The following is a 23,592-nucleotide window of genomic DNA, read 5'->3' as shown; positions in this document are numbered from 1 at the left end:
ATCGGCAGGCGGACTCTCAACCACTGTGCCACCAGGGAAGCCCCTATTCTAGTGTATTTTTCAGTTCACTTATTGTATTGCTCATCTCTGTTTGTTTGTTCTTTATTTCTTTTAGGTCTTTGTAAAACAGTTCTTGCAACTTCTCGATCTTTGCCTCCATTCTTTTTCCAAGGTCCTGGATCATTTCACTATCATTATTCTGAATTCTTTTTCTGGAAGGTTGCCTGTCTCCACTTCATTTAGTTGTTTTTCTGGGGTTTTATCTTGTTCCTTCATCTGATACATAGTCTTCTGCCTTTTCATTTTGTCTATCTTTCTGTGAATGTGGTTTTCATTCCACACGCTGCAGGACTGTAGTTCTTCTTGCTTCTACTGTCTGCCCTCTGGTGGATGAGGCTATCTAAGAGGCTTGTGCAAGCTTCCTGATGGGAGGGACTGGTGGTGGGTAGAGCTGGGTGTTGCTCAGGTGGGAAGAGCTCAGTAAAACTTTAATCCTGTCTGCTGATGGGTGGGGCTGAGTTCCCTTCCTCTTGGTTGTTTGGCTTGAGGTAACCCAGCACTGGAGCCTACAGGCTCTTTGGTGGGGCTAATGGCGGACTCCGGGAGGGCTCACGCCAAGGAATACTTCCCAGAACTTCTGCTGCCTGTGTCCCTGTCCCCGCGGTGAGACACAGCTGCACCCCGCCTCTGCAGGAGACCCTCCAACACTAGCAGGTAGGTCTGCTTCGGTCTCCTATGAGGTCACTGCTCCTTCCCCCTTTGTCCTGATGCACACACTACTTTGCGTGTGCCCTCCAAGACTGGGGTCTCTGTTTCCCCCAGTCTTGTCAAAGTCCTGCAATGAAATCCCACTAGCCTTCAAAGTCTGATTCTCTGGGAATTCCTCCACCCATTGCCGGACCCCCAGGTTGGGAAGCCTGACATGGGACTCAGAACCTTCATTCCAGTGGGTGGACTTCTGTGGTATAATTGTTTTCCAGTCTATGAGTCACCCACCCAGCAGTTATGGGATTTGATTTTATTGTGATTGTGCCCCTCCTACCATCTCATGTGGCTTCTCCTTTGTCTTTGGATGTGGGGTATCTGTTTTAGTGAGTTCCAGTGTCTTCCTATTGATGATTGTTCAGAGTTAGCTGTGATTCCGGTGCTCTTGCAAGAGGGAGTGAGTGTACATCCTTCTACTCCACCATCTTGAACCAATCTCTATATACTAATTTTTATCTCTTCTTTTCCAGTTGCATCTTGTTAGGCAGAAGCATGACGTTATTGTTGTATGGAATTTTAAATATGTGTATAAGGGTATGTGTGGGTGCTGAGTTGCCAAAGGGATAGACTGTGCTGCTTATTTATCTCTTATGTCTCAGCTTCAGGTCCTCCTTCTACACTTTGCTCCATGGTCTGGGGCTGGTTCTCTACAGACTCTCTGTCCCAGATCCCCTTGTCAGTTGGATTCTTGTTAGGTATGCCAATAGGAACAGTTAGAAAGGCACTGGAACACAGAAGGAAGTGAGAAGGGGGTTCCTTCCTATTTTCCAGCTTCTATTGGCAGAAGCTCACAGCCAGGGCCCTAGCACTTAGCATCAGGTACACCTGAGCCCCTCAGAGATGCCAGCAACAACCTGGTGGTGCCCTGTTGACAAACAGGGTATGGTCTCAGCACCAGCCACAGGGTCTTTGTCTCCTCAGTGGTACAAGCAGCAGCTGCCAGGCCCTGCCACTGACCCAGAGTTTGGGGGCCAGCTGTGCAGAGCCAGCCCCCCAGGAATCCATGCATTAGATCCATCGGGCCCCTCCTCTAAGCACCTGCATTCTGGAAAGGCCATCACCTCTGCTTCCTGCACTTATTATCCCTGGTTAACTCAGTGCTCCCTTTTGGCTTTTCTCAGCCCTTCAACACCTGTATAGCCAATTCCCTGCTTTAAATCCCCTGTCTGAAATACCTCATGTGATTTATGTTTTTCTTACTGGGCTCTGACTGAAACACCTGTTTCCTTGTCCCTCGCCCCCTAGATTCAGCAGGAGCAGGAAAGAGGTCTGTCTTGCTGTACATTTTAACGTCCTGGACTGACACAAAGTGGGCCTCATTGTTTTAATCACATCAATGCAAAAGGCACTGGTTCTTGGAGACCAGCCAAAAGTACAGATTGAAATCTAAGCCCTGCCATTTACAAGTTGGGTGACTTTGGCCTGTATTTTGGAAGTGAAGCTGGTATTTTCTGAGTAACGTTTCTGTGTTGGGTGCTTCAAAATAGATCTCATTTAAACCTTACAGCATACCTCAGAGGAAGACGTTTTTACAAAGAAGGAAGTCGAGGCTCAGAGGGATGAAGAAGCTTCCCTAGGCTGCACTTCTCATAAGTGGGGCTATGACTCTAGCACGGGTCTGCCTGACTCTGGAAACCATGCCCTGTGCATTTCGTCCAGCTCCTTGCTAGCCCCTGTCTCCTTTCTGCAGACTGATGAAATGGAATTCATCATTTGGATGAAATTATATGAAATGTCATAGATGGAATTATATAAACAGTTTTGAATCAACTCTATTAAAAAAAATAAATTACCTGAAACTTCAGTACTTTAACCTTAGTAACAAATTCTAAGCAACACTTTTACTGGTGGGCCTGGCCTTCCCAAGCCTTTACTTGTTGGCCACTTGCACAGTCTCTTGGGTCACCCTGGCCAACTTGCCATCTGACGTTGTCCTTTGATCTCTGACCTGACCCCAGCATGGCTGTCTTCGGATGCCCAAGAAGACAGATTCCTCTGCAGAGGCAGAGGATGGCTTGACTGGGAGGGTTAAGGGCTCTCACTTGTGAATGTGTTGGATGCAAAGCCAGGTAGCATCTGGACCCTTCAGTGGTACTGGCAAACTGTGGGGGAGAAGCATTGAGATCAAGTTCATATTCTAGGGCCCCAATGTAAATGTTACAAAGGCCTTCTCCTTCCTCAGAAATGCAGCATCAGAAAGCCTGGGATAGGGAGGTACTTGAGCCCCAAGCCAGCAGCCTCTACTGGGAGAAGATGGGAGGCGTGTGTTCAAGTCTGTTTCAACCCAATGGAGCTGGTGCAGAAGAAGCCCAGCGATGTGGCCCAGTGTGTCTTATCACTGAGTTTGCTCACTGACGTCATTTTTATAAAGAGAAAGGGCACCCATGAAAGACCAAGCACAGGCCCAGGCTCTGTCAGTTAGCCATACAGTAAGGCCATACAGTAAGTCCAAGGCACCTTTCCACCACCCACAGAGACCAGTGGGAATAGGACATGCTAGGTGATGCCCAGCCCAGAAGAATCGTTGGTCAAGCTCTTTTTGTCCCAAATCCCAGACTAATTGCTGGGTGTCCAAATCAGCTGCCCAGGGACTGGTGTCTTCCCAGAGCAGTCCCGGTTGAGGCTCTCTGGTTTCTCTTTCTCTGTTGCTTTCTCTCTCTCTCTCTCTATAAAGATTTGGATTTTGTCTTTTTTTCCCCTCTTCTCCTTAACAGGAACTTGAAGGCCACCTAGTGGAAAGTTTTATTTGCAGGGACAAAGGAGTTTGGCAACTTGGCAAAGGGCCTCCTCTTTAAAGCAACAGCTTTTGTGTGGGGAGGCAGCTGAGACAACAGCCCAGGAGAGAGTTGGGTCCTGCTTTTCTGGGATACAGGACAGATTTACTTATCAACTGCTTAACATTCTCTGAACCAGAAGCCTTTGCTCACTGCATGAGACAGGCTGAGTCACTCACTTGCGTACAAATTCTGGAGTTGAGCCAGGGCTGTCCTCAGGAATCTGGGAATGCCAGCAGATGAGACTCTGAGGGGGATATGGTATCACTGGGTGGAGGGGGGTGGTGGAGAGCCAAGAAAACTGCCAAAGTAAGCAGCCTGCTTGCAGTGTGGACATTCAGAGCCAGGCCTTGATGGGAAGGTGTGGGGGTTCCTATTCAAATTTCAAGTGGGAAAACTTCATACATTTTGCATGGACTTCACCAATCCTGTATTCTGGCCGGGTCCCTGCTGCTATAGCAAGGTGGCTGAGTCCTTTACCAAAAGGTACACGAGGGCACCCAGACGGCACCAAGTGTGACAGGCAGTACTGGGCAAGCCCCTTCTCCTAGGTCTTCTCATTAAAAATTCACCCCTGCAGTGATCCTCAGCAACAGACTCTTGTTTTCCTAATGCCAGGTACAGAAAGTAAAGTTCAACAAAATCTTCCTCTTGTTGGGGGTAGTGGAAGATGAAAAGATAAAGCGTTACCTTCTCCAAAGTCAGTAGGCAGTGGGTAGAACCAGCTCCAGGTAGAGTTGGTGGGAATCCCCAGGCCTCCCTCGGGGCTTTCGTTTCCCTTCTGTAATTCCAGAACATATGGGGGTGTCCAGTAGAAAACCAAACCTAGTTGCACAAAAGTACTCCTAAGTGGTTGTGGATAGAGTAAAATACAAGCAAAATACCCAATTTATATTATTTTTAAAATATCTATTAGTAAACCCCAGTGAGCCCCTCTTTTTCTAAAGGCGCACCTCCCCAATTAGGTAGACACCAAGGGTTCCCTATTAGAAACTTGAACCAGATTCCCCTTCCCTTTCTCAGCCACTCTGTGTGTGAAGACATTTCACATGGAAGTGGAAGGACTAAGCTTCTTCAGGGCCCTGCCAGAGCCAGATGTTACCCTATAGCCTCTGGCCTGGGCCACCCTGAACAGCCAGGTCTAACATGACTAGAACTAGGGGAATATCTGATATCTAGTTAATATATGAAATTATCACCTCCTACATAACATATATATAAAGATAATCATTAGGAAACCTAACACAACTGTTAACCTTCCAAATTAGCAGAAGGAAAACACATATCCACAGGCACTGCAAAATCATACCTATGGAAAAGCATTGACCTAAAGCAAATAGACTGCCAGATATTTCTCCAGCAAAAATGAGTTCATTTGGGATCAGCAGAGAATTGGGGGTCTGCAACTGGGGCAAGACACATTCAAATACACAGCAAAGGAAAGAGAACAAGAACACTTTTATAGAGGGAAAAAGGAAGTTGGGAGGGCTTTAATAAACAAAGAATCCATGGCTTTTCACTGACTGAGTTCTTAACAAGTCAGAGGAGTCTTCTTGTTGGGCTCTGCTGTCATGGCATGAGAGCTCCCCCTTCTGGTCTCCTACTCTATTTAATTGTGGTTTCTGTTTATTGATTTTTTTTTTTTTTTTACAAGAGACAGGAAAGGGGGAAGAATTAAGGAAACCATAAACAAAATGAAAAGACAACCCACAGAATGGGAGAAAATATTTGCAAACAAAGCGACCGATAAGGGATTAATCTCCAAAATATACAAACAGCTCATGCAGCACAATTAACAAAAAAAAAAAACAACCCAATCAAAAAATTGGTGGAAGATCTAAATACACATTTCTCCAAAGAAGACATACAGATGGTCAAAAAGTACATGAAAAGATGCTCAACATCACTAATTATTAGATAAATGCAAATCAAAACTACAGTGAGGTATCACCTTATATCAGTCAGAGTGGCCATCATCAAAAAATCTACAAACAATAAATGCTGGAGAGGGTGTGGAGAAAAGGGAACCCTCTTGCACTGTTGGTGGGAATGTAAATTGATACAGCCACTGTGGAGAGCAGTATGGAGGTTCCTTAAAAAACTAAAAATAGAGCTACCTTATGACCCAGCAATCCCACTCCTGGGCATATATATGAAGAAACAATAATTCGAAAAGATCCATGCACCCAATGTTCATTGCAGCACTATTTACAATAGCCAGGACATGGAAGCAACCTAAATGTCCATTGACAGAGGGATAGGGATGGATAAAGAAGATGTGATTGATATATATATATATACAATGGAATATTGCTCGGGCATAAAAAGAATGAAATAATGCCATTTGCATCAACATGGATGGACCTAGAGATTGTCATACTGAGTGTAGTAAGGCGGACAGAAAAAGACAAATATCATACAATATAGCTTATATGTGGAATCTAATAAAAAATGGTACAAATGAACTTATTTACAAAACAGAAATAGAGTCACAGATATAGAAAACAATCTTATGGATACCAGTGGAGAAGGGGAGGAGGGATAAATTGGGATTGACATATAGATACTACTATATATAAAATAGATAACTAATAATGACCTACTGTATAGTACAGGACACTCTACTCAATACTCTGTAATGACCTATATGGGGAAAGAATCTAAAAAAGAGTGGATATATGTATATATATAACTGATTCACTTTGCTGTACAGCAGAAAGTAACACAACATTGTAAATCAACTCTACCCCAATAAAATTTTTTTTAAAACTGAAAATAAGATAAGAGAATTTATAACAAACATAAATATTATATCAATAAATATAAATGGAATAAACTTATTAAAAGAAAGAGCTTCTAGACAAGATGGAGTAAATGCACTTCTCCCTATTCTTCCCACTAAGTACAGTTATAACCCCTGGATATTATACATCAAACAAGCTCAAGAAGACACTGAGAGATGGAGAAAAGAAGTCAGGCTGGCTAGGGTCTGCAGGACCAAGGAACAACACAGGGGTGAGATCCTTGAATTTTCTTTCTGCCTCAGGTGTCCAGGAGTGGGTGCTGGGGAAGCTGGCAATCCAGAAATAACGGGCACAGACAGCCCTCCGAAAAGCCTACTCCCTCTGGCCAAACGCTAGGGGCAGCCTAGCAAGACAGAACACTTTTAGGTGATAACTTCTCTACTTCAGTCAAACTCCATGGAAAAAACAATGGCCTCACCCCCATTCCTGTCACCAAAATATAAGTGGGGGGCTTAGACTCTCACCAGCTGTAACAAGACACACACCCCCCGCCCCCACTGGGCTGGTGTCAGAGATGGCAGAGTGAGAAGCTGGGACTTTTATGGCCTTCAAACATTGTGAGTCCTTATCCCACTCTGCAGTGTCAGTGGAGGTAAGGAGGCACCTGGTGGTGTCTGTGTCTGCATACATCTAGTGGAGACCCTGAGCTCCTACCTTCACCCAGCAGTAATGAGGCACCTTCTGTCCCTGGGTGTCAACACAAGCAAAGTAGGGACGTTGGACTTCCACCTCCACCAGGTAGTAAGGAGGCATGGATAAAATAGAAGATCTGGATAAGAGCCAGAGTCTCATAACACAATACTCAAAGTGTTCAGGATACAATCAAAAATCATTGTCAGGAAAATCTCAGCTTGAATGAGAGAATACAATCAACAAACACCAATATTGAGAAGACACAGAAGTTGGAGTTATGTGACAAGGAAATTTAAAACTTTTTTTTAAAATTTGATATAAGATTCACAGTATGGTAGGAAAAAATATACAGTAGGTCCTGTGTACCCTGTACCCCAATCCCCCAATGACAGCATTTTGCATAGCTATAATACAATATCAAATCCATGAAATTGACATTAGTACAACCCACAGAGTTTATGAAGGTGTTGCCAGTTGTATATGCAATCGTGTGTGTGTGTGTGTGCGCAGTTCTGTGAAATTTGTCACATGTGTAGCTTTGTGCGACTATCATCACAATCAAGATCCAGAACTGTTCCTTCACCACAAGGCTCCCTTGGGCTACCCTTTTGCAGCCACCCCTCCCCCGAACCCTAACTCTTAGAAACCACTCATTTGTTTCTCACGTCTATAATTACATTAGTTTAAGAATATTATAGAAATGGAATCATTCAGTATGTAACTTTTGGAGATTGGTTTTTCTCACTCAGCATAATTTCCTTAAGATCTTTCCTGGTTGTTGTGTATATCAATAATTTATTCCTTTTTATTATTGAATAGAATTCCATGATATGGATGTACAAGTTTATTTAATCATTCACCCATTGAAGGACAACTGAATTGTTTCCAGTTGCAGTTATTAATAATAAATCCACTATGCACACTTGTGTATAGATTTTTGTGTGAATCTGTTTCCATTTCTCAGGGATAAATGCTCAAGAGTGGTTGGTGATTCATATAGTAGTTACATTATTAGTTTTTAAAAAATTGCCAAACTGCTTTCCAGAGTGGATGACCATTTTACATTCTTACCAGCAATAAAAGAGTGATCCAGTTTCTCTGCCTCTTCACCAGCATTTGGTGTTATCACTATTCTTTATTTTAATCATTCTGGCAGGTGTGTAGTGATATCTCATTGTGGTTTGAATTTGTATTTCTCTGATGGCTATTGATGATGAACATATTTTCCTGTGCTTATTTGCCATCTGTATATCTTCAGGAACAGAAATATCTGTTCATGTCTTTTGTTCATTTTCTAATTCAATTGTTTTTTTTAATAATGAGTTTTGAGAGTTCTTTGTATATTCTGCATACAAGTCCCTTGTCAAATATATGGTTTGCAAATATTTTTTCTTATTCTGTAGATATGCTTGTCTTTTCATCCTCTTAACAACATCTTTTACAGAGCAAATCTTTTAATTGTGTTGAGGTCTAGTTTATTAAATTTTCCTCTTATGGATCATACTTTTGGTGTCAAATCTAAGAATTCCTTACCTAGTCCAAGAACCTCAAGGCTTTCTCCCATGTTTTTTTCTCTAAAAGTTCTTATTTTTACACTTTTAATTTAAGTCTATGATTCATTTTGAGTTAATTTTCATATAGGTGTGATATTTGGGTTGAGGCTCATTTCAATGTCCAATTGCTCCAGCACCATTTATTGAAAAGGCAATCCTTCCTCATTTGAATTGCTTTTTCACCTTTGTCAAAATAAGTTGGACATATTTGTGTGGATATATTTCTGGGATCTCTCTTTGGTTTCACTGATCTATGTGTCTAACCCTTTGCCAATACCACACTGCCCTGATTACTGTAACTCTATAGTAAGCTTTAATATCAGGTAAAGTTATTTCTCCCACTTTATTCTTTTCAAGGTTGTTTTAGCTACTATAGTGCCATACCTATCCATATAGATTTCAGAAAAAGCGTGTTGATGTCTACACAAACAAACAAAATTAAGCAGAGGTTTGATAGGAACTTTATTAAATGTAGAGATCAATTTGGAGAGAATCAACATCTTTACTAAGTTGAGTCTTCCAATCCATGAACAAAGTACTTATCTCCTATTTTTAAAGACTTTTTCTATTTCTTTCCTTGGCATTTTACAAATTTCAGCATACAGACACTGTATGTGTTAGGTTTATAGCTAAGTTTTTCATTTTATTTGGGAAATAAGACATGGCATCATGTTTTAAATTCCTGTTTCCACATGTTCATTTTTAGTAAATAGAATTGCAATTAATTCTTTGTGTGATGATTTTATATCCTGTGATCTGCTGAATTCATATATTGTTTTAGAAATTTTGTGAGGATTTTGTAGATTCATTAGTATTTTTTACATAGTGTCATCTGAAAATAAGGAGTCTTGTTTCTGCTTTTTCAATCTGTAAGCCTTTTATTTCTTTTTATTGTCTTATTACAGTTGTTAGGATTTCCAATACCATGTTGTCAGGTGGTCAGAATAGGACTGCTGAGAGCGGACATCCTTGTCGCTCTCACAATCTTAGGGGGAAAGCATTGTCTTTCCTTTAACTATGATGTTAGCTGTAGGTTTCTTTGTAGGTGTTCTTCATTAAGTTGAAGAAATTTCCCTCTATTATTAGTTTGATGAGAGTTTTTATAATAAATATTTGTTAGATTTTGTCCATTGCTTTTCCTGCATTGATTGATATATCGTATGTTTTTTTTTCTTAACCTATTGATATGGTAGCTTATGGTAATTGATTTTCAAATATTGATCCAGCCTCACATAGCAGGAATTTGGTAATGGTATATCATTTAAAAAAATAAGTTGCTGGATTTGATTTGCTAGTATTCTGTTGAGGAATTCTGCATCAAGATCATGGGAGATTTTGATAGATGGTTGTATTTTCTTGTACTGTTTTTGTGGTAATTCTTGAGGTAATATTGGTTTCATATAATGAGTTCAGAAGTGTTCTTGCCTTCCTATTTTGCTGGAGGAGACTGTGTAAAATTGGTGTTAATCTTTAAAAATGTTTGGTAATACTCCCCAGTTAAAGTATATGGGATAGCATATTTCTTTTTTGGAAGCTTTTTAATTATAAATTCTATTTCTTTTATAAATACAGTGCCACTCAACTTATCTGTTTTACCTTGGCTAAGTGTTGTTAGTAGGTTGCAGTTTTCAAGGAATTGGTCCATTTCTTCTGAGTTATTGAATTTATGAAATAAAGTTGTTTATAGTAGTCTCTTACTGCCTTTTTATTTTTAACAGATTCAAGGTCTATGTAGCAGCTCTATCATTCCTGATATTAATTATTTGTATATTTTCTTTTTATCTTTTTTAGTTTTTCAAGAAGTCTTTCAATTTTACTGATTTTTTCAAAGAATCAGCTTTCTGTTTCATTGATTTTTTCTTATTGTTTTTGTTTTCACTTTTATTCACTTCTACTTTCATTTTAGAATTTGCTTCTTGACAAGGATTTTAAAGCAGTTCTCAATTAAAAAATGCTTCAAGGAGCAATTACAAACATACTTGAAACAAAGGGAAGCATGAGAAAGTCTCATCGAAGTAACAGAAAATATAAAGGAAAACCAAGTGGAAATCTTAGAATTAAAAAATACACTAACCAAAATTTAAAAACTCAGTGGAGTTTTATGCTGTTTCTCTCAACAACAGAATGGAGAGAATTCATGATCTGGAAATTAATACAGTAGGAACTGTCCAGTCTGAACAACAAAGAGAAAATAGAGTGAAGAAAACCAAAACCAAAACCAAAACCATGAATGTAGGTAGCCTCAGGGGCCTGTGGGAGTCTAATGAAAGAGCTAACATTTGTGTCATTGGAATCCCAGGTGGAAAGGAGAAAAGGAGAGGTGCTGAAAAAGCATTCAAATAAATATTGACTGAAAATTTCTTAAATTCAGTAAAAGACATAACATACAGATTTAAGAAGCTGAGCAAACACAATACAGGATAAACCCAAAGAAATTCATATCAATACAAGTCATAATCAAACTTTTAAAAACTAAAGACAAAGGAAAAATTCTTAAAGCAGCAAGCACAAATGATACCTACCAATAGAGGATAGATAATTCAAATCACAGCAGATTTCTCATCAGAAACCATGATGCCCAGAAGGAAGTGACACAACAGTTTTCACTTGCTGAAAGAAAATAACTATAATTTGATAGTTATTTAGTTATGTATTTATTCTATAATTCTATATTCAGTGAAAATATCCTTCAGAAAGGAAGGGAAAATCGAAATATTCTTAGGTAAAAGAAATAAGAAAATATTATCAGCACCTACCCTAGAAAATGGCTAAAGGGAGTCCTTGAAACAGAAAGACATGATAAAAGAAGGAATCTTAGAACTCCAGAACAGAAAACAATAGAAAGGATATGGGTGAATACAATGGAGCTTTTTCTGTTCAACTTTGTTAAATTATGTTTGAGGATTGGAGCAAAAATTCTAACATTATCTGATGTGATTCTCAAAGTATACAGAGGAAATATTAAAACAATTATAAATGGGGGATGGTAAAGGGACAGAGAGGAAAATAAGATTCTCGCACTTCACTCGCATTTGTAAAATATCAAAACTAGTGATAAATTATGTCTGTAGAATGCAATACTCAGAGCAAACAATAAAAAAAAGTGAAAGAGTAAAGTAAAAAAGGAACAAAAAAAGAAAGAATCCTCCAAATTTTTCTTTATCAACTCTACACAATATATATACAAAAAACATTTAGAACACAAAACAGAAAACTGTAGAAAATATTTTAATAAAATCCATGCTAAAATATTCAACAAAAAAGAAATTTGTCAGTAAACTTTAAAATAACACATTGTGACCAAGAGGAGCTGTCTCCCTGAATGCCAGGCTAGTCCAATAGTAAGAAACTAATATGATCAGATTAATAGAGCAAAGAGCAACTACTAGATCAGCACCCCAAGAAAGGCAATTCAACACCCACACCCATTCCTGATTTTAGAAGAGCTGAAAACCTATTAGGAACATGAGTGGAGTATCAGGTTATACAATTAACATACAAAAATCAGTAGCTTTTCTAAATATTATATATATATATGTATATATATACCTTTATATATAAAGGAAGTAAAGATAATATTTTCAAAAATAATAAAAAAGATACATTACCTTGGTATAAACCTTAAAGGAAATTTTCAGGGTCTATGTGAACAAAATCTCCCAATTCTACTGGAAGACATAAAAGAGGATTTAACTGAATAGGAATACACACATTACTTTTGGATAGGATGACTCAAAACTATAATTTAACTCCCCTAAATTAATTATAAATTCAGAGCAATCTCAAAATAGCATACCATCAAGATTTGGGGGGAAACCTAACCAAAAAACTCTAGAATTCATCTGGTTTCTAGTTTGTAATAAAAGAAATGTTGGAAATAAAATATAAATGTGAGATGGGCCAATGAAATTTGGAAGTAAAAGAGTAGAGATGGGTCACTGACCCAACCATATTAAAACCTATTATAAAGTTATTCAAATTAAAACAGGATAGTATACGATAAGCACTTCAGTGAAACAGAGTGGAAAGTGCACAAAGCCAGGAGACACAAAATACATATGGGAATTTAAGGGTGGCATTTCAAACACAAGAAAAAAGAAATAGAATTCAGCAAATGTCTTGGGGGAAAACCAGCAACCATTAAAAAAAATCCCTTCTCATCTTACTTCTTACATCAAAATAAATACCATCTGGAGCAGAGAATCAATGAATCCATGGAAGCTGTAAAAAGAAGCATGAATGATTTTTTACGTATACTTTTGTTTAGGGAAGACTGTCCAAGCAGGAAGCAGACTCCAGAGACTGTTAAGGAAAAGACTGATGAATTTTACTACTACTGGAAAAATTAAAATTCATGAATGGACTCTCCCAAATTACTACTTATAAAATCATAAGACCAAAGCCAAGCAGAAAATTCTATATTACAGATGATAGAAGTCAATCTCCTTACAGTGGGCTCATAGACACCTAAGGAAAAGAACAATAACCCAATAGAAAAATGGGTAAGCAAGTAAAAGAAACACAAATGTTCCATCTCATTCACATTAAAGAGATGCAAGTCAAAACAACAATAAGATATTAAAACTCTCAGACTGGAGTAAAGGTCAAAAGTTGATGATTCCGGGCTTCCCTGGTGGCGCAGTGGTTGTGAGTCCGCCTGCCGATGCAGGGGACATGGGTTTGTGCCCCGGTCTGGGAAGATCCCACATGCTGCGGAGTGGTTAGGCCTGTGAGCCATGGCTGCTAAGCCTGTGCTCCACAGTGGGAGAGGCCACAACAGTGAGAGGCCCGTACCACAAAAAAAAAAAAAAAAAAAAAAGTTGATGATTCCCATTTCAGAGAAATAGCTACTCTCAAACACAGTCAGTAGGACTAAATTTGTACACCTTTGTTGGAAGGCAATTTGTATCTATTAAAATGAAAACTGCATGTGCCTTGACCCAGAAATCTCACTAGTAGAAACTTACCCCATGGGAATTATGAACAATTAGAAGAGTTGACATTTATTGAGTGCTTACTATGTGAAGGTGGGCTGAAAAATGTTTTATGTGGATCATCTCATTTAATCCTCAACATGACATAATGAAGAAGGTTCTGTGCCCATTTTACAGATGAGTAAACTGAAGGTGAAGAGATCAAGAGACTTGCTCAAGGTTACACAGTATGTAACAGAGTAGGGATTTTTAAACCAGGCAACTTGGGTTAGATACTTCCACCGAAGGATGTTCATGGCAATATTATAAGAGCTAAAAACTAGAAACCATTCAAGTGTCAAACAATATGAGACTGGTTAAATACTATGATAAATTTCTAAGGATTACCTTGCAGCTCTTACAGAAATGAAAGCGATCTATATGTGCCAATATGGAAAGATCCCTACAATGCATTGGTGAGCAAAAAGCAAGGAACAGATCATGTGTAGACTTAGAGTGCAGATCTTTGTGTTTAAAAAGTACATTGTATAGTGCTGCCAATTGCCTATATGGAGTCTTAGTGCAAATTAGTTAAAGATGCCCCTTCTGGGTGTTCATAGTCTCAGGGGCATACACAGGAGGTGCTTCTATTTTCATTTCCCCCTCACCTGAGCACATTATAGCAGAGTTCATGGATAAAGGTAACATGAGTATGTATATAGATAATGTAAGTGTATACTGCGAATCCAGATCACCAACCCCACACAGCTCACTGTCCCCATTTACATGACTTGACTATAGCACTGTCTTCATTAGCATAACTTTCCCATTCTAGAAGACTTTTGCCAGGCAAATAATTATTGTTTATTTCAGAACCTTTTCTCAAGACCCATCAACTCAATAGAAAACATCCACAGAGGGCTTCCCTGGTGGCGCAGTGGTTGAGAGTCCGCCTGCCGATGCAGGGGACACGGGTTCGAGCCCCGGTCCGGGAAGATCCCACATGCCGCGGAGCGGCTAGGCCCGTGATCCATGGCTGCTGAGCCTGCGTGTCCGGAGCCTGCGCTCTGCAACGGGAGAGGCCACAACCGTGAGAGGGCCGCGTACGGCAAAAAAAAAAAAAAGAAGACATCCACAGAGAGTTTACTGCATAAGAAACTTATGATTCCTGAACCCTTCACCTCAAAATCTTTCCCTTGCTGCCTTCACCAGTCCTAAACTGTTATGTTTCTTAGCTGATCTTAATTAAGTCTTGGCGTTGAAAGACCCATAAAACAAACTTCAAATTCTCAAAAATAATCCGACCTTGGCCTTCCCTCACTGAGCATTGCCAGTCCTCTCTAGGTGCTCTGTCTTACTGCCATGGTCAATCACCTCCATCCGTCTCAAAAACAGGCTGCAATGGGGATGTTTGGGGAGCTGGCATTCCACTACAAATTCAGGCTAAAATAGGCATAAGAATGTTTCTGGATGGAATCACAATGAACGTTAAGAGTGTTTCCCTTTTGCAGAGAGTTTTTCACTTCTCATTTGATACATACATTATTTTTGCATTATTTGAATGCACTCTTATTAGTACTACTTTAAATGCCAATGGGGATTATATAGTAGTGAGATTATAGGCTTTTATGTATATCTTAAGGTAGATACTTTTGGTATTAAAGTTTATATAAAAAAGAAGAGACTGGGACATTAGCTGTCTTAGAAAGGTAAGAACTTAAAAGTAGCTAGCTTTTTCTTTTTCATTTTAACAACTTCCAAAAAATTATAATATCTATACAGAACAGCATACAAATCCTAAGTGTGCAGTTTGCTGATGTATCACAAATTGAACACACTCATGGAAGCACCACCATGGTCAAGAAGCAGAACATTAATAGCACCCGAAGCCCCCTTGGGCCCCATCCAGGCACAGTCCCTCTCTTCTTCTCAAAGGTAACCACTACCCTGACTTTTACTATCATAGATTGGTTTTGTCTGTTTTTGAACATTATAATAAATGGAAACATAAAGCATCTATTCATTTTACATTAGAGTCTTTTACAAAACATTAAGATCATAAGAGGAAGCTATATTGTTGCAAGTACCAGTTGGTTCATTTTCATTGCTCTACAGTATCCTGTATTGTAAATAGACCACAATTATCCATTTTACTCTTGATGGACATTTGGGAAGTGCCCTTTAGAGTTGTTAACATTGCTGATATGAACATTCATGTGCATTCTTTTGGTGCTTTTACGTGTGCCTTTCTGGTATGTACCTAGGAGTGAAATTACTGGGTTATGATATGTGCATATGTCCAATTTTAGGAAATGATGACAAACTATTTTTCAAAGTGGTTATAACTGTTTATACTCCTCCAACAGTGTGTGAGTTTCCTTTGTTCCATGTGATTGCCATTTGATACTATGAGTCTTTCTAATGATTAATGAGATTGAGCACCTTTTCATATGTTTATTGGACATTTAGATATGGTGTTTTGTAAAGTGTTGGTTAAGTGCCTGCTCATTTTTTTTATTGGGTTGTAAGTATTTTTGGGGGGGGTGAGTAGGACCTCTTCATATATACTGGACATGAGCCCTTTGTCAGTTATAAGTGTTGCCAATTATTTTCTCCAACTCCATGATTTGCCTTTTCACTCTCTTAATGGTGTCTTTTGAGAAATAGAAGTTCTTTATTATCATTTAATCTGATTCATTAATATGTTCCTTTACAGATAATTGTCTTAGCCAGTCTTAATCCTTGGCATTTCTGTATAAATTTACACACACATACAATGTGTGGGGATTTTTTGCATTTACATTTGTAGTAACAATTATTTCCTTTTGAGCCTTGTAATTTTTATTTATTTATTAAATATTATATTGGCTGGGATGAAAAATACAATGTTGAATATATTCAGGATGATGGGCCTCCTTGAAGATAGTGGACATTTTTGTCTCAGTAATAATCCCAGGGGATAAAACTCAATATCTCACCATTATAGCATTATATGATACTGGCTTTACACTTTTTGAAGATGCTATTTTTCAGATAAAAGAAATTCCTTCCTACTTTTCTGTGAGGTTTTTTTTTTTTAATGAATGGAGGTTGAATTTTATATAAGGCTTTTGAAGATTTGGGTTTTCCTTTATTCTCTTAAAATGGTTAATAACATTGATTTTCAAACAGTAAATCAACCACATGCCCCTGAAATAAACCCAACTTGTTTGCCGTGCACTGTCTTCTTTACATATTGCTGAATTCAGTTTGCACCTATGTTTATGAATGACTAAGCCTATACTTGTTGGGTCTTTTTCTCCTAATACTCTTGTCAGATTTTAGAGTCAAGATTATGCTAGCCTTGTAAAACAAACATGAAGTGTACCTTCCTTTTTTCTCTGGAAAAGTTTGTGTAATACTTCTGTTAATTCTTCCTTAAATATTGGAAGAATTCACTGTATAAGTCATCTGGGCCTAAAGATTTTTTTAAGGGGGGGCATATTTTAAAATTTCAGATTTAATTGTTTTGTATAGAAGGCTATTTAGATATCTGTTTCTTCTTGTGCCCATTTTGACAAGCTGTATTTTTCTAGGAACTTACGCATTTTATTTACATCTTCAAATCTATTGACATAAAGCTGCTCATGATATTCTCCTATTATTTGTTCTTTGATCTATAGTGACAGATCCTTTTCATTCCTAATATTGATTATTTGTGTCTTTCTTGATCAGGATTTTATGAATTTTTTTCTTTTAAAGAACCAACTTTTGCTTTTGTGATATTCTCTATTATATGTTTGTTTCCTATTTTATTAATTTCTCTTTTTACTTTTTTTGAGACATTTAGATCATTGATTTTCATCAGCCTTCTTATAAAAGCTTTTAATATTATAAAATTTCCTCTAAATTTGTCACTAGTTGAATCCCACATACTTTTCATTATTTTTTATTATAATTCATTTTAAAATGTTTTATCTCCATTGTGATTGCTTCTTTGCTACATTTAGAAGTGCATTACTTAACTTAAAAATAGGTGATTTTTCTTGTCTAATTTCACTGTGATCAGTGATCATACTCTGTATGATTTAAAACCTTTGAAATGTTTTGGGATTTGTTTTAAGGCCTGTCATGTGGTCAGCTTAGGTAAATGTTCACACGCACCTGAAAAGAATGTGTGCCTGCATTTGTTGGGTACAGTGCTCTCTCTACATATGTCATCTGGGCCAATTTTGTTCATTTCATTGTTCAGATCTTCTGTATTCTTATTGCTTTTTGGTTGGCTGTTTCTATCAGATACTGAATTGTGTGTTAAAACCACCCAAACACAATTATGACTTTGTTACTCCTTTTAATTCTGTAAAATTTTTCTTTATATATTTTAAAGGTATATTATTCAGTGTATACAGATTTAATTTTTAAATATTTTCCTGGTGGACTGATCCCTTTCACTGTTATGAAACATTCCTCTTAATACCCACTAGCTCTTCTTGCCTCTGATATTAGAATAGCTATGTCAGCTTTTTGGGGATAGAGTTTGCATGGTATACCTTTATCCGTCCTTTTACTTTCAACATTTCTTTTTGCATATATTTATAGCATATCTCTTGTAAGTAGCCTATAGTTGGAGTTGTTTTTTTTTTTTTTTTTTTTTTTTTTGGTATGCGGGCCTTCCTCTGCTGTGGCCTCTCCCGTCGCGGAGCACAGGCTCCGGACGCGCAGGCTCAGCGGCCATGGCTCATGGGCCCAGCCGCTCCGTGGCAGGTGGGATCCTCCCAGACCGGGGCGCGAACCCGGTTCCCCTGCATCGGCAGGCGGACGTGCAACCACTGCGCCACCAGGGAAGCCCCCAAGTTGGAGTTTTAAAAAATCTGATCTGGTACTCTGTTCTTACATTGGATGTAATTACCTATAAATTTGGATTTGGTAATTAGTACTGCCATTGTACTAACCAGTGTAAAACTCTATTTGTCTTGACTGCTCTCATGTTTCCTTTTCTCCTTTATTATTTTATTTGAATTTATTTTGGAGTAAATATTCTGTATCATTGTATTTTCTCATCTATTAGCATATAAAACTGCTAGTAGAAATAAAACCAAGTGGGGTCACACAGAGTCCTGACTGCTCTTCAGAAGCACCTGGACTTGGTTAAAATGCAAATTCCTTTTTCTTATCCCAGAAGTACTGAATCCAAATGTGGAGCAGGCAACAGGCAAGGTGTGTTTTAAGCTCAATAGGTAATTCTGATGGACAGCCAGTTGAACCATCAGTAGACCCTATTTCCTCCTCCACCTTTGAAAGGTAGGTATAGAAAAGGGGGCTGAGAAAATATCTTTAGGACCATGCCCCTCACTTAGCACTTCTACAGGGCCTTGTGCTATAGGGCTCAGGTGCTGTGACCCAGGTTAGTCTCCAACCCACAAGCATCTGTCTGTCTGCACTGTGAACAGCCAAGAGACTCAGCCCAGTCAGGCCCGACCCGCTACCTCTCCTGTCTGGTGTCTGGTACCCCAAGGCCAGCAGCCCTAATGTCCTAACTTGGCTCTGTTCTCCTCACTGCTCCCCCTGATTCCCTGCAGGATGTTTCTAGAGGACTGGCAAATCTTTGTTTCCACCACTCAGTAGGACTAGTAATGATCTCTAAGAATCCAAACAATGCATGTGCTGAATCTACTCAATCACCACACATGCTGGGCTCTGTCTCTGTTTTATTGTAAGTCATTTACCATTACAATAATACTGGTGGCATGGTGGACTACATTTTTATAAAGTCATCTGGTATATACTATGAGCTCTTGTTTCCAGTAGAAAGAGAGGTTACCCTTAAAATTAACCACAAAAGCCTTAAAAATGTTACAAAATATGCATCTCTACCTCTTAAGAGACAGTTTAGTGCTTCCAGCTGTATCACAGATAGTTGAAATTGGCATATCAATTTTACCTTCGATGTTCAAATAAGAAAAAAAAAAGAACTGGAGGATAGAGCAACAGCTAAACACTTTTTTTACCTAAAGCAAGAAGTTATTTGGTACAAAGATAAGACCAAAATAAATCAAGGAAAAAACTGTCTGTTAACTGGAACATAAAAATAATATCTTAGTGTGATCTTTCACCAAAAAAATAATAATAATATAAATATTAATAATAATTCAACAGCTATGCCCTAAAGTGACTGGAGGCATTTGAGATTTATAATACACATTACACATATAATGTTATTGTACTCATAAATGAAAATATTATGCAGAGAAACCTGACACATGTTTTTCTGTTGTTCTAACAATTCCTCAAAAAGAGATTTTGTTGGGAAAGAATTTTGAAGGTTTTTGTTTTTGTTTAGCCTGAAGGTTTTAAAAATATCTTTTTACTGAAAAACAAAAAAAAAAGCAGACATCTTTAGTATATACAGTGTCCTTTGTGCTCCAGAGGCTGCAGTCCCCATTGGTGGAGACTGTGTGGGCTTTACTAGTCCCCACAGTCTTAGCTTCCACTTACTTCGCTTTATAATATGGGCCCAAAACAGGATGAAGATGCAAAATGTGACCCAAAAATATGAGAGATTGGGTGGGGAAAAGTTGCACATTTTGCTCAGGCTCTTCCTCTACAAGGCTTTGCCTCTCCTCAGTCAGTAACCTGAGAAAGTCTCTGAGGTCTGCCCTGCACGCTGGCCTCAGGACATGTATCCCTGTGGGGGCCGAGAGGTGGCTACTGACCCTCCAGCCCCTACCTGTCCTCCCAGAGAGGTAAGGCAGCCCCAGGAGCTGACATTGACTCAAGCACCTGTCCTTGGACATTCTCGGGGGTGTTTTCCAGCCCTTTGTTTTGTTCTGCTTTACTGTTATGCACTCTGATTGGGTTGGAGAGCAGGGGTTTAAAGTACAGAGTCTCTTTGTTTTTCCAAGACCTCCTTTGATCAGGAGCTCAAACGCATGCCCCAGAAACTGGGCTTCCTGGGCGATAGTGGCTAGGGGAACAACCTGACTTGGGTCCAGTGCCCCCAGAGAGGCCCCCAGGTGGACCCTATGGCCTGCTGGGTAGCTCTGCTGGCCTGAAGGAGGGGCTCAGGGCCACAGCAGGGAAGCGTCCCTTTCAGAGAGGAAATAAGTGAGAAATCAGCAAAGGACAAGAAGGAATGGGGGCCAAACTCCCTCCCCTTGGCCATGGAGCCTGAGGGACGAGAACCTGGGGGATTTGAGAATTACCTTTGGGAAGCTAACAATTAAACAGTTACCAGATAAACTGGAAACAGCTTTCTGGGTACTTGCATTTTTAGGTATTTCCAGACACATTTAAAAGGAATTCTTCAAGACTGTGCCTTTTGTTCAGGCCTGTTCAGTGCCAAGTTTCACCAGGCTTCTCTCCCAAACGGGACTGTGATCACAGTAAAAAGAGGGTCAGGTAACAGCAACACCATAGCCTACAGTGTGCACTCTCACTTCCATTATTATCTCATTTGATCCTTATTCCAACCCTGTGAGGGGCCAGGGCAGGTCTGGTTATTCCCATCGGAGAGACGAAGCACACGGCATGGAAGGTTTAAACACTGCCCATGGCAGAAAGGGGTCTGTGAGCCCTGGAAGCTTGGCCCCCTGGTTTGGTCCTGCCACCACCATTCCATTGCCACCTCTAGCTCATTTTTGGGAAATGAGCTGCTCTCTGTGGCCAAACGCACCTGGAAAAAGTGGGTTGACTTAGCACTTCCCAAAGTATCCTGAGGACAGGCAAGGTGGGAAGGGGAAGGCCTACAACAAAGTGGGCTCCAAACATCTAAATTCATGAATGGAACAATTAGAACTGGAAGGGTTCTCTGGAGAAATCTTTGAAATCTGAGTCCTAACTCCAGTAAAATCCATGGGGATGCTTATATTTAACATTTTAACACAAATTAACATTTTGTTAAATACATCTTAGGAGCGGGGGAAGGTGCTGGTTAGAAAGAGGGAAGGGCAAAATCTGTGGTCCCTGTGGGTCCTGAGGCCACAGCAATGGAGGAGGGAGCACTTCTGGCTCCCAGCAGCCCTTGCAGCGCACTGTGCACCAGGAGCTATGAGGGCTTCAAGCTAACAGCCATGCTGACCATTGGGAATGAGGTGCCTGTTGGCCCCAAGGCCGTTCTTCAAACCGTCTGTCTCTTTGCCTTTGGTGGCTTCTTCCTTCTCCTCCTCCTCCTCTTCCTCAACCTCTTCCTCTTCATACTCATCCTCATCATCACTTCTCACGTCCTGGATATTCTAGACAAAAGAAACAATGGGCTGTGAGTGACAACCTTCCAGAAAGACTCTTGAGTGAGTAAGCAAACAAATGGGCCCAGTTTAGAGATATGGTTCCCTTCAGAGAAAATACAATATTCAAACAACCAAACATTCACCAACATAGAACATATCATGGATCATAAAATAAACCTTAACAAACTTAAAGAATCAAAATTATGCAAAGTATGTTCCAGGTCCTAATGGAGTTAAGCTAGAAATCAATATAAAAAAATAATGGGAAAATTTCAGAACACTTGGAAATTAAACAACACCCTTATAAATAATCAGTGGATCAAAAGAGTAAGTCTCAAGGGATACTAGAAACATTTTGAATTAAGATAAAAACACAACATATCAAATTTTCTTCAGTGTAGTTAAAACCACGCTTAAAAGGAAATGTATACCATTAAATGTTTATATTAGAAAAGAAAAAGTCTGTAATAATATGAGCTTCCAACTTACGAAACTAGGGAAAAAAAAAAAAAAAGAAAGAAAAGCAAAATAAGCCCAAAATGAGCAAACGGAAGGAAATAACAGAGATGAGAAATCAATGAAATTGAAAACAGAGGTAACCTGAGTAGTGTTAAAACTATGAAAAAAATTAAATACGTAGTTTAAAATCTTCTGAAAAAGAATATCAGGCACAAATGGTTTCACTGGCAAATTCCATGAAATGTATAAAGAACAAATAACACCAAATCTCCACAATGTCTTCCAGAAAAAAGAAGGGGGATCACATCCCAATTTATTTTATGAGGCCAGAATTACCCTGATACCAAAACCAGACAGACAGTATAAGAAAAGACAGCTACAGGTCAATATCTTTAATGAACATAGACATTAAAATTCTTAATAAAATATTCCAAATCAAAACCAGCAATGTATAAAAAAAATATATACTATGATAAAGTGGGGTTTGTCTCAGTAATGCAAAACTGGTTCAATATTTGGAAATCAATGAATGTAATCCATATATTAATAATCTAAAGAAGGGAAAAATGATTATATCAATTGATGCAGAAAAATCATATGAAAAAATTCAACATCCATTCATGATAAAAAAAAATTTTTAAACTTCTCTGCAAAGAAGGAATAGAAGCTAACATCATACTTAATGGTGAATAACTGAATGCTTTCCCCCTGAGATTAGGAATAAGGCAAGGATGTCCACTTTCACCATTCCTATTCACATTGTACTGGAAATCCTAGTCAATGAAATAAGGCAAGAAAAATAAATAAAAGTCATACAAATTAAAAAGAAAGAAATAAAAGTGCCTCTATTATTTATGTACAAAATCCCAAAGAATCAACCAAAAAACTCCTAGAATTAATATGTGAGTTTAGCACTAAGGCTGCAGGATAAAAGGTCAACACATAAAATCTCTTTCTCTCTCTCTTTGTCTCTGTCTCTCTGTCTCTTTCTTTCTCTCTCTGTCTCTTTCTCCCCCCCCCCCCACACACACAAAATCTTGATTTCTAGACACTAATGTAGTAGGCTAAAAAATGTCCTCAAAAATATTAGGTCCTAATTCCTGGAATCTGTGAATGTTACCTTACATGGTAAAGTTTTTTGCAGATATGATTAAATTAAGGATTTTGAGATGAGAGATTATCATGGACTATCCAGGTGGCCACTAAATGCCATCACATGTGTCTTTAGGTGGCTGTCGGCGCGGACAGCAGAGATGGGCGTGGGATGCTAGGGTTGCTGCTGCTGCCACCAAGAGGCCTGTGTGCAAGCACAGGTCACTCTCCACACCGCCCCTCCCGGGAGCTCGTGCAGCCCGCCACGGCCGGGGTCCTGGGATCCAGGGACAGCTTCCCCGGGAGAACGTGTGGCGTGCCTCGGGCCGGTGCAGCGTCACGCGGGCCTCTGCCGCCGCAAGCTCGCCCCGCATCCGTGCCCCTCCCTCCTCCCC

The 23,592-nt window shown here is 39.2% G+C and overlaps 1 protein-coding gene across 10 annotated transcripts in view; it reads right to left on the bottom strand.

Moving 5' to 3' along the window:
• Positions 1-23,592, bottom strand: part of CERS3 (ceramide synthase 3) — a 145,393-nt gene that overhangs the window by 5,675 nt on the left and 116,126 nt on the right. The window contains exons 11-13 of one of the 10 annotated variants that reach the window (XM_055088173.1): positions 21,499-21,652; positions 4,230-4,364; positions 2,288-2,867 (exon numbers count right to left, since the gene is read on the bottom strand). In XM_055088173.1, the coding sequence (XP_054944148.1) occupies positions 2,851-2,867; positions 4,230-4,364; positions 21,499-21,652 (306 nt within the window). In that variant the 3' untranslated portion in view covers positions 2,288-2,850. The other 9 variants (XR_008618596.1, XR_008618597.1, XM_055088174.1 and 6 more) reach the window with 9 other exon arrangements.

Source organism: Physeter macrocephalus, chromosome 11 (assembly GCF_002837175.3).
Source record: "Physeter macrocephalus isolate SW-GA chromosome 11, ASM283717v5, whole genome shotgun sequence".
In the NCBI taxonomy this organism is placed as follows: domain Eukaryota; kingdom Metazoa; phylum Chordata; class Mammalia; order Artiodactyla; family Physeteridae; genus Physeter; species Physeter macrocephalus.
This window is presented reverse-complemented; position numbering and strand designations above follow the sequence as displayed.